At 31.1% G+C, this 17,474-nt stretch overlaps 1 protein-coding gene across 1 annotated transcript in view; it reads right to left on the bottom strand.

Moving 5' to 3' along the window:
• Positions 1–17,474, bottom strand: part of LOC125073842 (voltage-dependent calcium channel type A subunit alpha-1) — a 47,237-nt gene that overhangs the window by 24,205 nt on the left and 5,558 nt on the right. The window contains 16 exon segments of the mRNA XM_047684942.1: positions 42–125; positions 284–331; positions 583–756; positions 839–1,051; positions 1,153–1,367; positions 1,606–1,803; positions 3,002–3,103; positions 3,866–3,925; positions 4,504–4,619; positions 4,719–4,822; positions 5,045–5,265; positions 5,915–6,070; positions 6,697–6,797; positions 7,777–7,916; positions 8,573–8,705; positions 13,551–13,685. Of these exon segments, the coding sequence (XP_047540898.1) occupies positions 42–125; positions 284–331; positions 583–756; positions 839–1,051; positions 1,153–1,367; positions 1,606–1,803; positions 3,002–3,103; positions 3,866–3,925; positions 4,504–4,619; positions 4,719–4,822; positions 5,045–5,265; positions 5,915–6,070; positions 6,697–6,797; positions 7,777–7,916; positions 8,573–8,705; positions 13,551–13,685 (2,200 nt within the window).

Raw genomic sequence — 17,474 nt, 5'->3', positions numbered from 1 at the left:
CACAACCATTGAAGTTCAAGCACGGCTTAGCTCTGCTTTACCTTCCTACTTGTTGGAGATTGACTAACGTTAAGAGACGGTGATCCATCCATCGCGTGTAAAGCACCCATCTCTTTCTCCAACTCCTATTTTGTCGAAAAAGATGATGTTGTATGTAATAGAACTTTATAATGTACAGTTTCATAACTACCTTTGTAGGGTACAACATCTGAAGTTATTGTTATAATAACTATTGCTAAACATATTAATTTTATAGGGTTAAATAATAAGACTGATGACTTACTGCTTGTTTGTCTTCTTCGACCTGCTCTTCTTCAGCTGCTGTTAATTCCTGTAAATAAAAATTGGCTTTTACACGTAAAGCAGCGTCAAATATACAAATGAGCTCTGATGATGACACACAACATTCAATAGAGTTCACAATTATATGGTCATAACAGATTTTGCTTTGGTCAATCAATTCACGGAGTTTATGATTTGATTTAAATTAATAGAATTTAATATTATTAAGTAAGCATTTTATAAAATACGTATTGATTTACCAAAGCAACTCTGTTGTATTTTATATCTGTATTTGAGTACCTGAGCGTTAGCCAAGTTGTCCACGGCGATGGCAAGAAACACGTTCAGAAGAGTATAGTTCCCGAACAACACAAGAATGACAAAATATAGCGAGTAGATCATGCCTCTCTGTATACCACCCTGAGATTGTATTCCATCATACATTACTTCGTTCCAATCTTCACCTGTTAAAATCTAAACAAAAATAAATCAATTAGAATAATTATGTGTTTGTTTTGAATGTCAGTTTATAGTTTAATAATACTATGACAATTACCTGGAAGACAGTAAGCAGCGCGATCGGAAATGTGTTGAAATTGGTCGGTGGAGTGCCTTCCTCAAAGTTAAACTGCCCACCGAACAATTGCATTCCAAGTAGAGCAAATATAAGAATGAACAAGAATAGAAGGAACAGCAACGAGATAATAGATCTCATTGAGTTTAGAAGAGATATCACAAGATTGCGTAGCGACGACCAATATTTTGTAACCTGAAAAAATAAATGTTGTTGTTGTAATCAAAGATTATTATTATCTAACAATGAAATGCCTTTTATATATATATATGTCATTAGAACATTTAATAGCAAACCTTAAATATCCTCAATAGTCTCAGAGCCCTAAGGACAGAGAGACCGAAAGAGCCACCTTTTACTTCTGACCATACCACTTCGAAAATGGAGCCAGATATGACAACACAGTCGAAGCGGTTGAAAGATGATTCAAAGTAAATGCGAGGCCCGAGGGCATACATTTTCACCCACATCTCCATCATGAATAACCCCAAGAACACAAATTCGGCATAGTCTGAAAAATAATCACCAATAAATTGTATTTTAAAACAAATTTAATATCTAATCATTGTACTCAAGTTTCTGATACGTTGACAAAAGTCAGATTTACTAATTTGGCTTTGATCTGAACTCTCATTGGTTGCTATGTTATCATTCGATATCATCGACCAATCTATTTATATACAAGCAAAATTAGTTAATTTGATTTCGATCAACATTTCAGAAACTGCAAGTGAATATGTTATACTGACATAAAAATGAAGTAAGCCACTTAGGTTGTCTATAATGCTCAACGGCTACGCATATTGTGTTGAAGAGCACCAGGACGATGACGAACCAATAAAACCACTGCGTCTTCACCGTGTGCCTGATCCAGAAACGAAATCTCTTTTCAGCTCGCCAGAAGTCCGCACATTTACCCGCGGAGCGTGCTTTGCTTTTCAAAAAACCTGCAGTATATGACTAAATTTAATTTTGCGCACTTTTAAGTTGAAGTTATCTAATATAATCTAATTGGTATTTGTTAAAAAAAAGTTAAGTTTAATAATTTTAAGCTGTTTTTTTAGTTCAAATATAGTGCGTGACATTAAATTAGTGTTATCGTTATTTTTTGCATTTGGTCAGTGCTTATAATATAATTACTATAAGTCCCCAATGACTTCATAAAATATTGCCATTGTGTCATACAATATAATATATTTTTTTATATTTATAACAATGAACGTAAGTAATTCTAATTTTTGACAAAGCATAAATTATTGGTTAATACAATTACATTTTAGAAAAAAGTACAAATTTTAGATTTTAGATGTTTTAAGTAAAAACCTAGCATTTCGTACATATTAATAAATTATATGCTTAGAAAGATATTAGTAGCACTGAACAGTAATTGGATTTCCGAGGCTATCGAAATTCTATCGGAGTTTCCACCCGATATTTATTGCACATAAATCTTAACTACCCATCCGCTGGGACATGTCATATTTTGCTTTCATAGTATTATTTTTAACGTTACGCTTCAAGGTAACTTTTAACTAGTCATCAGTCAGATTATGATTATCAAGCTTTGGGAGTTGGAAAATAGCGACTAAATAAAATCTAAGAACATAAATAGGATCACATGGTCGTTGTTAAAAAGGGATCAGGGTACGCTATTCCTAAGGCTAGATCTAAACTAGATCGACTACAAAGAAGATGAAAAGGAATATTCTACCAGCGTCACGCTTGATCCCATACCTTGCTTTTTCTTTGGAACTGTAAACAACCAACACACAAGTAGAGTACGATTACGCATGGAAATGAATGAGTACAAGATTCAAGTATTGAAAGACAACAACATGCAACATTCATTATTTTATACAGTATTGGTAGAGCTAAATGAAAACAGATATACTATGTACATTAATCCAAGGTAAACCCTACGGAAATTCTATATGTTGTAGCTGATTAACTTTAAGACGATGACTATTTAAAACAGAAGAATTAGTAAAAAAAATATATTTCGAATTAAGAAATTTTGCTATCTTGGACAAATAAAGAAAATTTTTACGTTCTATTATTCTTCTATTCAAATAAAATATCCCGATAACGTCGTCTACTTAACACACGACATAGGATTATGCATGAAAAAAGGGTTATCATACTGACCGTCATCCCCGCAGTCCTCATCCTGTTCCTCTTCTTCGGTATCGGTGCTTTTACTTTTGCCTAAGTTTTTTAACTTTTTCTTTGCCGCTGCTCTTCTTCGTGCTATAAAATGTATAATTATGACTTGGTCAGCCTATTATGTTACTTTAAAATCAAATATATAGAATCTACATACATAACTAATATATACATACTACTATAACCGTGGTTCTGTGATATTGTTTTTTGAGTAAAATATTTTAAGTGTTATGTTTTGAATTTAAGTTTTATTTCATACATGGTATAAATCAGTATGTTTAAAATAATTGTGAACTAATATTGTATTTGAGGAAAGAAACTTTTACTTGCTAAAATACGATCTAATTATTTTCTGTTAAGTATCAATCTCCATGCATAGGAATTGTCATCGTTAGAGATATAAATAATTCCTTACCCTGTTATTATGCCGCTAATGATAGTTACGAAAATGTTAAGTTCTTTGTGCCAATAATTACACTGATCATTTAGCCTTCAAACTATTGTACTGCTCAACAGCAATACTTTATATTGCTTTTGAGTGGTAGGATGTGTGATGAATGAGTGATGTCGGCGTTTTAAGTCTCTTTTGAAAATATTGGGAGAATAGTGGACAAAACTGCATAAAAGGCCTGCGCCCTTCTGCTATTAGTACTTGTTACTCTATAAATTCGACTCATACTAAGCGTTTAAACCACGTCGGTAGCACTTGATTTCGAAAAATTTGAATTTAATTGACCTCACCCAATTTCGTATGATTATATATTTTATTGCTGTTCCCGCAGATGGGTTCGCTTAAGTCATTGGCAAAAATATCTGTTAAAAGTAATAAGTCGAAAACAATTATACCTTCTATTATGTGCATTCTCTCTTCTTCCGTCGTCCTTTCTTCAGCTAATATAACTTCCTCTGAAACAGATTATGTATATGTGTTAGCTTCAATTTTCTTAACCGTTTTTTGTTAGTAATAATAATACTCACCAGCTTTACAAATCCACTCAACGTAACCATTGAGTTCTCTCTCTAGTAACTGTTGTCTTCTTATTTTAAGAAATTCTTGTCTATTTTCTACTTTTTCTCTTTCTTTAGCGAATTCACTGAAAATACAGCAAGATGATACAAACTAGCGATGAATACGAGCTGATTACTATGATTATTTTTCTTCTGGGATTGATCCCATATATTACGTTATTGATAATGTGATAATCATATTGTAACTTTTTATAATAGCTTAATATTCAAATGAACTAAAAATATAAATACTTATTAGACTGATACTGATGATTGAACTCATACATATGTAGCATAATGGTTTATAAATAAAACTAAATATGAAATGGTTGATACAAAATGTGATATAAAACTTTCTGGCATGTTTACATTCTAGCGTTTAAATATTACACCTACAATTGTAAAAATGTAGATCAAATACACGTCTACTGTGGTCTTTAAGTAGCCCTACCCCAAGCAGCAAACATAAATCCAACCTGCTTCTGTAATCCAATTAATGTAACCCGTAAAGTCTTGATTGAACATTTGCCGAGCTCTTTCCTTTTGGAATTGAGCACGACGTTCTACACGGCCCCTCTCGTTTGAAAATTCTCTGTACATTACGTATGTTTTAAATCAAACAAAAAATGATTAAAGCGATTATGATTTTCATATTTAATTATGTAAAATTGTGAATGACTGAAACACTTACCCGCTAAGGACACCGAGAACTAAGTTGAGCATAAAGAATGAACCCAATACTATGAGAGGAACAAAGTAAATCCAGTTGAATGTACTACCTAACGCGTCATTTGTCTGAAACAATAAATATTTTGTAGCAAATATAATTGTGAATATTATTTATTTTTAGAATAAAGGCATTTGGTTTTATTATTTCGGTAATTATATAATATCAGAGAATTTATAACTTTAAATTAAATATTATATACAAGTCACATAACAAGACGATGTATATAATTTAAATATTTCAAAACTTAAAGTTCACTATCACACAATTAAAGTACATATTAAGCCTACCCAATAGAGAATGGCGGTCCAGCCCTCCATAGTGATGCACTGGAAGACTGTGAGCATAGCAAAGCCAATGTTATCGAAGGAGGTAATTCCCCTATTCGGTCCTTCCCACTTCTCCAGGCACGTGCTCTTGTCATAAGTGCAAACATAGGCACCGTAAGGTGCGAGCGTTTCGTTGTCGGCGTTGCATGGTGTTGGATATTCGCCATCGTTAACTACTTCAGCTGTAGGAATAATATCAGCATTACATTTTGTTCCTTTGTATAATTGTTCGTAACACTATCGTGAAAGTTTGAAATTCTTATAAGATCTGGAAGAATCCAGTTCAATCTGGTATGAAAGTTAATTAGAAGCTGAATTTGATCTACGTAAATTTAATAGGAAATTTGAGGTTAATAGAATGGTTATTAATTAGTAATCGATTGAAAATCTATCAGATTTTATCATGCTACTGAAATACTTAACCAGTATTAATTTACCAAAAAATGTATAATATAATTGTATAAATGGCCTTATTACTTTCCAGACCGATTCAATTTGACAATAGACGTAGCAGATACATCTTCTATTTCTTAATTTTTCTCACTTTCGATTGGTCTAAAGCCAAAAGATTTGCTCGACGACAAAAAGCTATATGCACAATTTGCAACGTAAATTTCTATTATTACTGCTGCCGTAGCAACTAGGTCAGGACTTGTAATTTATGGCCGAAACACAAAGTAGCACAAGTTTATTTGTTTACTGAGCATTAACTTTGGTAGTTTTTACAAAGTATAATAACAAAGTTGACGTAAATTTAAATAAAGAACAACTCTATCTAGTTTTAATGAACATCAGTACCTAAGTATTGTTAATTTATTTAAATATACTTACAAATATCTTCTAAGCTATAACAAGTCTTATGTAGCGCCCCAGAATAAAACTCGAGGCCTATGATAGCGAATATGACGATTGCGAAAAGCACCAAAAGGCCGATCTGCAGCAACGGGGCCATCGCCTTGATTATCGACTTCAATACCACTTGTAAACCTGCATACAAATTATTTTTATAATCATAGTCTTGCGCAGAACTTAAAAATATTGACCAAATAGTTTCTGTTAAGGCACTCATTTGATTGTGAAGTTAAAAATGATTGTTTTTAAATTTCGGGTAATAACAAAGTGTCTTATACCAATGATGATAAAATTAAGCCAATTTGAAAAAAGCGTATAGTTGAAAAAAACGTAGAATGATTACGATGTTATAGATCAGATAACGATGTTAGAGTTAACACTAAAATCGATGTTTAAGATTAAAAAACAACATTTAGTTAAGAATATTATAATGAATGTAAATTAAACGATACAATATAACATTAAAAAGCCAGCAAATGGAAAAATTACAGTGATCGTGCACAAGAACATGTGATTATTCTGTTGCATAATTTGATACAAAATTATTTGTTTCCTTGTTATGATTTTCAAGAAAGTCACGCAAACCTATGTCTGAACTTAAAAATGTAATGTTACCTCACATTTTAAATAATTTCATGTGAAAATTACATATTAACCAAAACTGGTTATATAAAGATCTAAAAATATACTCCGCTCAAATGATGCAACAGTTGCTATAGGTGAATCTACCAATGCTAAACTAAGAATGTTCTAGAACTCACTAGGAACGCCCGATACTAATTTAAGGGGCCTCAGCACCCTAATGGCACGCAAGGTCCTGAAGTCGACGTCGGCGGGCGCGATTGGCAGCTGCGTGATGATACTGCCGAACACATATCACTCGATACTATAGCTTGAACTAGCAACTAACTTAATAATAAAATGACTACTGAGGAATATGCTCGTGAAAGGCTCGTGACAACTACGTAAAAAAACCGGTATTATAAACTTCAGAACCATATTCCCACATCTTTAACACAACAAGAGTCACTAGCTTATTATCTACGATCTAAGTAGTTTTTCTAGTTACATTTTTATTAAACTAATCACATGTTAAACGTTACAAAATTTAAACTATGACATATTTATTCACACCTAAGTAATTGTGTTTAGCTAAATTCTTACGTTAGAATTTTATTTGAAAATAACAATACACAATGTAATAAATGTTATCTATTATGCAACACGTAATAACCGAAATCCAAAGTACATTTAGCATCGACAATAAATCACAAAAAATCGAAAACCACTCATCTATAACGATTCTCAAATGGCAAGAAATCGATGCTACGTTCTCTCACTAATAATGTAAAAGTTCTATTTTCAAAAACTAGCGCTGTGTCATCTACGTTCAAAAAAGATCCATCGACCACATCTAGCCAGAACGTTCTATACAATATAATAAGGTAGTTTATTGAACTTTTCGCCAATTACTGTGAATTACTTGGTATCCGCGAGACGAGCTTGAGAGGGCGGAGCACTCTGAACGAGCGCAGCATCCGCAGGTCAACGTCCACGTTGTATTCGGCGAAAATCGTCATCGACCTAGTTTTTGTTATCGAATGTTTCAGTAAGGGCCCCTTACATACCTAACTTACTATCAATCACCTAATTGAGTGCGGATAACATTAAAACTTCTTCATTTTCAATCTTTGAATAATTTTTGAGTCCTTTTTGTGATATTCATGCATTCCAATGTTCTCTCTCATCAACACTATATTCCAATGCTATGATTGTTCTTTTAGAGGATTCAGGTAATATGATCTATTTATACGTATAAAGTAATTTGAAAATTTACTTACCCAGTTACTACAACGAAAAAATCCATGATGTTCCAAACGTTTCTAAGATAAGAACCCCTGTGTAAAACAAAACCTAAGGCTAAAATTTTTAACGAGGCTTCTACACAAAATATTCCTAAAAAGTACGCCTCGGTCTTTTCCTGAAACAAATAAAAAATACAATTAATATAATATCACGGTAAATAGTTTTAACGTTTTAATTATGAAAAAATGTCAACATAATATTGCTTTTACTTGACTTTTAGTGATAAAAACGATTCTATTTATGATACGTATTTTTAACAGATTAATTTTGCTATATCTTTCATATATTTAGAAATATGTTTCAACTAAAGTCAATTCCGACTACAAGATGACTGAGGCTAAATAATCAAATTTGACATTGAATTGTTCGCGATCTTGGTCTTGATTGATCGAGATCTTGAATAATTATTTTATGTTATGGATTCGCGAATTGAACTTGTTATATTTGTCAAATAAAATAGGATATAAGTAGTGAAGTGGAAAAATTTTGCAATTATATCTAAAGATATATTAATAACGAACTGTATGTAGTGCATAATATAGCAGAGCTATAAGAAAAGCCGATGATTTATGTGAATCTAAGGTTTGTTTTTTTATCTCAACTCATTCTTCCGTTGGAATCGGTTAAAGATATACAAGATTATACTAAAACAATAATTATATAATGTTGTAATTTTTATATGTCATCGAATTGTAAAGCCACATAATACAATATCAATAGCAATTGAAAATTATATTTTTAATAGGTTACAAAAATGAATAAAGTTCTCACCAGATTCTGTGCTAAGATGGTCTTATCGCCGTTGGGCAGATGCTCCTCCAGCGCCAGCACCACGCAGTTGGCGATGATGGTAAGCAGCACCGCGTACTCGAAGGGCGGCCACTCGATAATGAACTTTGTATACCTGTAAGTAAAATTGAAAAAATATTTTTATAAGATATCAGAATTACACTTTCACAAAGTAGTTTAGTTTAAAATCAATTGATTCTTCTTTTTTCATATTTAAAATAATATAATGCTGAAGAGTTTGTATTGTTAAACTAGTGTTGCATGTTTCAAACATATTATTTTTTTTACTCCTATTTTCAATTTTTGTTATTGGTAAGACTAAAGACGTTTAGTAACAACAAAACAAAAATCCTGACAAGGTTGTCAAGCAGAGGAGAAAAATTTACGGAAATGTTTTGAATTTGACTACTTACATACATTTGGGTTAAAAAATCGAATTGAAAAATTTTATACAACTCTCTCGCTATGACTCGTAACGGTATATGACAAACTTTCTGAGAGGGTTTCTCTGTCATAAAGTACATCTTATAAATATTTTTGACGTTTTAATTGATCTGAAATTAGTTTAAAGCAGTGATTTATGTTTGTTGCATGTTTTCTTTGTTATAATCGACATGCCGAACCAGTTAAAATTTCACATTAAACTATCATTACAGACTCGAAAATAATTAAAAATCCTTTTAATGGAACTGAATTTGTTTTGATTTTGATTTTTATCACGACAACGATTCATTATTTTAACATTAATTACTATGTGTATTATTACGATATAACTATCAATTACAGAAAATATAATTTTAAAATGCTACCGAATTGAATGTATTCAATTCTAATAGCATTTCAACGATCAGTGCTTGCCTCTTAAATTTAACATTGTAGCATTGTCATCTAGTTAATAGAAGCCGGGTATAATTACGCTTATCGTCATATTATGAGTATGTCAAGCGCACTCAGTACATGATTAACGTTGCTCTTCGATCACACGATTTATTACACGACGCGCTCCTACTGGTGCAGAGATAATAAAATGGAATATCATATCGAAATAATGTCGTAAGTATGTCGATTTTGAATTTGAATTCAAACTGGTTTTATAAAATCGAGACATATTCCAGAATCTAATTTACGTTCATCATATTCTGCAAATTATCTGTACATTTAGGGTTTTTTTTCTTGTACATGAATTTTTGTTCCCTAGTAAGAAAATATATAAACACGAAACAAAAAGACACGTATATGTACTCATATATTTTCTTACTCAATGATTTCCTCTTTAAATGTAGTATTTTATTTTTCAATAGTCATTTTTATCACAGGTACTTATGTCGTATACATTGTTTGCAGAGCATTTATAGTTACATACTAAGAATAACCTACAAACTTTTCACCGGCATAATATAAAATAATTTATTATTTTTGACAGTTTTCGTTATTATTAATTATCATTGTGATCATAAAAATCATTTTGAGATTACAAAAGACGATGATGATTGTAAAATGTCATTGACCTCTGTAGCATGATTGTAGCGAGCACGCGGCAGCACGCAACTCGCTCGTCAAAAGTTGCGCGTGATGGTGCGAGCGCGTTACTTTTACGGTTCGCTAAGCAATCGCTTAAAAATCTCCGATGAAGAATTTATGTAAGTTAAAGTTTAACTTATATACATTCTTGTCGAAAATGTTATTTTACAAAACAGCAGTGTCGTAAGTTTCTATTAAGTTCCTTATAGATTTATCACCCGTTTGGTGTAGAATTAATCCACCATTCCCAACAAGGTATCGGCAGGTCATTATTACAATCAAGTCAATCAATACAGTGATCTCGAATAAATGGGAGTAGAATAAGCGCATGATGACTTATTTAGTAAAGCAATTGATAAGTAGAAACAAACTTCATAATATTATAGATACCATGTATATCTAAATAATATATTTAAAAACAAAAATAAACATTTGATATAGATGAGCAATGTATCGTCATACGAGTACATTATTTGACAAAAAAGGAGGTTTTGTTTATTTTCAATGCATATTTAATCGTAAAATAACAAATTATAAATTTGTGATTTTACGATTAACAACGTCAGTATGTCGTCGTCGTCAAGCTATGCGTTACTCAACCCTAATGCCTATGGATGACAATGCCTGGGATTACGAGACCGTCGCATGTACAATTGACGCACCGATTGACACATAATTTCATCATACGAACTATTTTATGAGTCTTGACGATAGGTATGTAATGCTCTGTGATGGATTTATTATCCTTTATAAACTGTGCAACAGTTACGAGATGAGTGAATGCTGATTGTTTACGTTTGTAAATGAAGAGATGCCCCGCGCTGTTTACCAATTGTAGCATTTTATTAAATAATTTCTAACCTTTCCAAAATGACAGGGGTATCAAACGCCGAATTATATTTTTTGATCGGATTGTTAGTTGCTGAGATTTATGAGCGTGATAGTTCGTTCAAACAACAACAAACTACTTAGTTTTACAATACTATCTCTGCTATGATAAATAATTTTACAGAAAATATTTCACATTCAAAATTTACATTGACATTTCCCGCCCAAAATCTTAAAAATATATCCATATGTAAATCCAATTCCATATTTAAATGGGAATTAGATATGGATCAAAAGTTATAGGAAAGTGCGATTTTAAGTAGAAAACAAAAGGACATATTCTAATTAGTATACGATTCTATCGTTATTTACTCTAATAGGTACATCTTACTCAAACTTCATTTCAAAAATATATCCAATTTTCCCCTTTAGCTGCATTGGCAACTAGTTGCGATAAAGGTTTTTATTATTTTTTTGAATTCAGTAATATATGTTTTTATTACAACAAAAAAAAAACGCATTACGAAAATGTAAATAGATCTTTAATATCACTAAGATAGTATTATTGTTAGTGAAGATTATTACCAATTTATTTTTTCTTAAAAACATGAGTGTATTCGAGATATGTTTGAACTTAAAATAGGAGAACCATTCAAGTCATCACGAGACTAAGAAATTACATTCAACTCTTTCACTAGCGAAATGTATACCCGTCCTCGTTTTGCTTCATCAGTTAATATTATTCTCCTGACCCGTCCTACATACATATTTTAAATAAACCGTTACATTTAAAATTCTTCCGCTACGACGTACAAATATTTTTAGTTGAGACAAAATGACATAATTAAAAAAAATGTTGATAGACAATTACTGTGTTTATTTATATGTATTAAAGTATATTTTTTAATATTACAAGTGGAAGCGAATAACGAGAAGAAATTTAATATGATCTGTAGTTCTTTCACTGCCAAACCACTGAAACCAATTTGATGATATTCGGTATAAAGCAAGCTTAAACTTCAAGGAGGAACGTAAAGTATTTTTTTTATGTCTATGATCATAATATCATATCATATCAGACGACCAAGACTTAAAAGAAGAGCGAAGCCGCGGCGAAAACAATTTATTAGTTTAAATTAATTCGTTTTTAAAAAAATAAATAATAAATCAAATTTAAAATATAAATTCATTTTTGTTTTATTTTATACTAATGGTATATAAAAGTTTCGTTATATAAGTAAAAAGCTGCAAATATCCCATTGTTGATTCAAACCCTCTTATTTTTAAAACGGTTTCCATCGATTCGACCTCTTAGTTGGTTATAGTGCAAACTATTTAACTTTATAAATATCTGACCTTATTTAGACTGTCATACAACTTTTTCTAGTATCGTCAACTATCAAATATGACCATGAAATATTTATTTATCATTAGTTCTAATTTCAAAACCGAATATCACACTAGAAAAAGTAACGATAATTACATAGCTGTAACGCTAGCAGAAAAATGAATCATTCAAAGGTAATTGAATATTCAGACGAGGATTTTACACGTTCCATACCCTCAAAGAGCCTCACCTCTACCTCTGTTTAGAAAATGGATTGGAGAAACGAGAACGTTTAAATATGTATTGGACATTATATTCAGTTTTCTCGTAAATGAGTCACGTTTCGTCTTTACACCTCGATTTATATCGGTGCTATGTATTTTTTTAATCATTTTTGTAACTAACATATTTTTACAGTCCCGAGAATGACAATATTATTATAAGGACTGTAAGAAAATTGATTGATTTAAGTTGTTTTTTTTTTTTAAATCTGTAACAGATTTTGACATGAAATATTTCAATTCAAACCTTCGATTACAACCATTCTCAAGAACTAGTCATAGTATAGTATTACAATAGTGTTAAATACAAGCTTGCATACAAAATGAGATATTTGAATCCTGGATTTTGATCTCGTTAAGATTTTAACATATAAAACAATTATAATGCTTATTATATAGGGAAGAATTTCAATTCTAATTGTTTGAATTTTAGTAATAGTATAATTTCGAGTGATGTAATGTACAATAACATCGTAGATAATAATATGTATTTTTAACAAGTGTACGATTGTGTATATTAAAAGTATTCGCTGTTTTTAATACAAACAAATGCAATAGTAATTATATATGATTCAACTGAATCCATTTTATCGTCTGACGTATGACGTGTCTGAGGGTTACTTACGTATACTTTGTTGGTAAAGCATTTTTTAATCGATAAACCAGACGTCAATCGTGTCCTCTACTAATCACCATGCTACAATATCTTGTACAGAAGTAAGTTGTATAACATTTTAACTAAAGCTAAATGATTAAATTTAAATATCAACAGGAAGTTTCGTCATTTAGAAGATTACATATATATTAAGTATAATGCACATTACCGTGTCACGAGAGTCACGTCTTATAGATTATTACGTAATTAATAAATATATTTCGATTCCTTAAACACATTTAATAAAAAAAACATCGACAAAATTTGTTCTTACGCGTCGACAATTTGTAGGTTTTTTATGTATGGAAAGTTGATACTTTAGTATTATTGTGTAAAATAAACAATTACCTCCGAATAGGATTTTCGTCGGAGAATATAAACAGCGAGCTGGGCCCCGGAGTAGCGGGCTGGTGCGCGCCGCCCATGGTATCAGCTGGCGCCGCGCGAGCCTGCGCGCCCGCCGCCTCCTGCGCTGCCGCCAACCTGGAAATTGCAATAAAACAATTTAATCCAAACTTATTATTTATTGCTCTTACATTCGTAACGTTCAAAATTATAAGTTGAATTCCATTACAGCTCAGAAATCACAATCAAAAGTGTTAAGGGTTAAAATGCTACGTTTTTTCCACTGAAATATAAACAACACTTTATATTTAAAATCTATAATAATCCATGTCACCCTCCTCGATACTGGAACTGGATTGATGATCGCTCCAAAATATATCGTCCAGTGTTGACCCGGCTAATACTTGCAAAAAACAACCAATGACGTCTAGGATATACTTAAATACACCAGTAATTTGTACTACTTTTTAGTACTGGCAATACTTTTTTATAAATCAATAAATAAAAAAATATATTTATATTTCTAATTGTCTTTCAAAATTTCAGCTAATTCAGGCTGAAGGAGTAGACAGATTAATAGATTTTACCGTTGAGCTACTGTTTAAATTATATATATGTATATAAATTATTAATTTATTTTATAAATTGAAGAATCACAGTTTTACAAGCTGTTCACCCGAGCGTGTCTGAAGTATGAGCTTCAATAACTTACCGTGCACATATTTCTATTAATGTTCAATAACGCTGTTGTCACGTGACGTGGAAGGCATAAAAATACCAAATTACAACCAACTGTTGTGTCAATTGAGATGTTGCATTTAATCAGTAAATTATTATGTAGCTTATTTTAAGTTTGGTTAATAATAAAGGAGTTTTTAATTCGTCTGTATATTTTTAAAGTATATTTAGTTTACATTGCGGGTTTTGTTTTTAGCGACCACGATAAAGAGTTTTGTATACCATAAAATACGATCGACTGAATAAATATACCTAAGTTTCATAATAAAGAAACTTTTACGTATCTCTGAGAATGACGTGTTATTGCATTCTACTAAAGATGAAACATTTTAAAATATTTAATTCATCAATAACTGACGTTCGATCAAAACAGGGCAATTCAATTAATTTACTTTTTTTTAATTACATAATGTTTGTCTTACATTAGACTGTTTTTTATAATAATAATTAAAAAGTTGTACTTAATGTAAAACATACGATTATTTTTTGTTGTGTCGAATATTACATCGATGTAAAAAATGCTTTAGAAGAGAAAAAATATGTACTTAAATAAAAAGCTTATCCTTTTCAGGGTCAAAAAGTATAGGTATTCTAAAAATATCTGATACTGGGTAGGTAACCAGACGGGCACAAAGCCCCATCACTATGAATCTGATAATTATTATTAATGATAAAGATTAATCATTAGATGAAAGAATGTTAATTAATTAAAATCTGATTTTTTTATTTTTAAATCGACAGACAGATGAATATTATTAATCGAAACGAGATTTAAAAATTGATTTAAAAATATAAAGTAATACAGCTAAGTGTTTTTCCCTTGATTAATTTTCACGAATTAAATCAGATTAAGAGATAATCAATAGCAATTAAATTAAAAAGCTAATAAATATCTCATACCTTTTATCCGAGTAAAAGACACATAATCGTTATTATTGTTCGTTGAGATTTAAATATCCCTTGGGAATTTGAAAATGGAACAATAGATAAATGTAAAAGATGCACAGGAGTCAGTGCTGAATCAAATTTATCTATTAATGTTATAAATATGAAACTCAAGTAATAAAAGTAACATTTAAAACAGTGGGGAAATATTGATTGTGCTATTTGTAGAAATATACATACATAAATAAATGTGACAAAGACCCGCTATATTCAGCCTAACTGCCAATTAACCCTTGATCAAAAATTTTATGTAAGAGTTTAATTTTGAGAGTTCAAATGTTTTTTTTTTTTAATTTGATAAATATCCACGTTTTGAAGTCGTGAGATCTCAAACCAAGTCGGTTATTTTACTAAGTAACTATGGAAGCAGCATTTATGAACTTTGTTATAATTGTTTCCTTGTACTTAAATGATTTATGGTTAGTCATAGTTGCTGTTACAGCCATTGTTATATACATAAATTTTATCATTGTTTTTTTTTCCATATTTTTGAATTAGATGTTTAAGGTAGTCACAATTTTAAAAGTGTCTGACACATTCATATATAAAATTACGCTCTTTTTGCCTTTAAATAACTTTTATCTGATATATATAACTTATATATTAAAAGTCAGTCTGTCTATTTATTAATTAAACACGAACAACTAAACTGATCATATTGAGTCAAATGAGTAATAACTAAAGAATAACAGACAGATATTATAATCATGTTAGTGTTGAAATAAATGTGGGGCTACCATCGGGCACATCGGGAAAAATTAGTTTGACTTCAGGAAAACTACTAAAAAAGCAGTATAAACCAGATATTTCATATAAACAACAAAATAGACACAGACTTTACAAAGATGTCAATGTAAATGCACTTTCACAGCTCAGTTGCGACATATTTGAGTTAGTAAGCCGTATTATCAATGGGAGCGAGTTCCAATATCGCGCTAATAAATTTAATTCTCTACGTCGCGTGCCTAACGAAATAACGAGTTCGTATGACGTTAGTGAGCTTGGACGCTTAATAACATTACCATCAGCAATTAAACGCAAATTCTACCTGTTACAGTACCATCCAATAAATGTCTCGGCTGCCACTACTAGGAAAAACCTTCTCTGCTATTGAAGATAGCTTTTGGAATTAAATCCAGCACATCTATTATACATTATACGTGTATAAATACGAGTACAGTGTACACGTGCCAAAATATTTAGCAACATTTTATCATGCTTTTTTTTAACGGAATTACATACATATTAAACATAATACATATTAAGCCAGTAATTCGAATTTTAAAAATTGAATGTTGATTTTTTTTTATTGCTTATAGTCATTTGTTTTTTGAATGTTAGTTTTGAAATTCACGTTTGATATATAAATCTACGGTCTACGTATAAAATAAAATAATACGCATTATAGTTTAAATAGATGACAACAAAGGCAGATGAGCAAGTGGGTTATCCGATGGAAACTAGTCACGCCCAGTCGTAGCCAATATCGGAGGATATTGAATATACCGTATATTGCCAATGTGCTGTCAACCATCATGCTAACATTTAAATATACCCCGCGCATTTTAATTGAAACATTTTAAACAGTTTTACATATAATAAAAAAGAAATCAAAGCAATCAAAGCACGCTAAATATTATTACATTATCCTCATGGAAAACATAAGTTTTCCATGATGTTTTCCATGAGGATAATATAATAATATTTAGCGTGCGGTTTTTAAGTACATAATAAAAAATCGTATAGTTCCGTAGCGAAGTCGAATAACAGATACTCTTCTAGAAAGTATTTGGATAATTGGTCATTGAATTATTTCTTTTAATTAGTAGGTAGTAATTTTCGTGACAGACTGGCGATGAATGACTTACTTCGACACAGTCCCAATTCGTAAACATTAAACAAAGATTAGTTATCGTATCGTTGAAACATTATACAATATGATACAGTTTAAATTAACACATAGCTAGCAAAAAATACACGGATATAAAATTACTGGAAAGCATATGGCATCTGATAAGCGCGGTACGCCCATTCTTTAAGCCCTGGAGACATGAATCGCTAGTTGAAGCATACATAAAACTGTATTAATTAATCTAATGCATTTCGTTAGGTTCCCTTTCGTTACAGGGCTTGTGGGCTGAGGCAATGACCTACATTCCTCACTGTATGTGTAGCTTTGTTTTATGAAAACAAAGATCCGGTATCGGTCTCGTGTTACATAATAAATGGATGACGCACGTCGAC

This window comes from Vanessa atalanta, chromosome 2, assembly GCF_905147765.1.
Source record: "Vanessa atalanta chromosome 2, ilVanAtal1.2, whole genome shotgun sequence".
In the NCBI taxonomy this organism is placed as follows: Eukaryota; Metazoa; Arthropoda; class Insecta; order Lepidoptera; family Nymphalidae; genus Vanessa; species Vanessa atalanta.
Note: the sequence above shows the minus strand (reverse complement) of the source record. Positions and strands in the feature narration are given on the sequence as shown.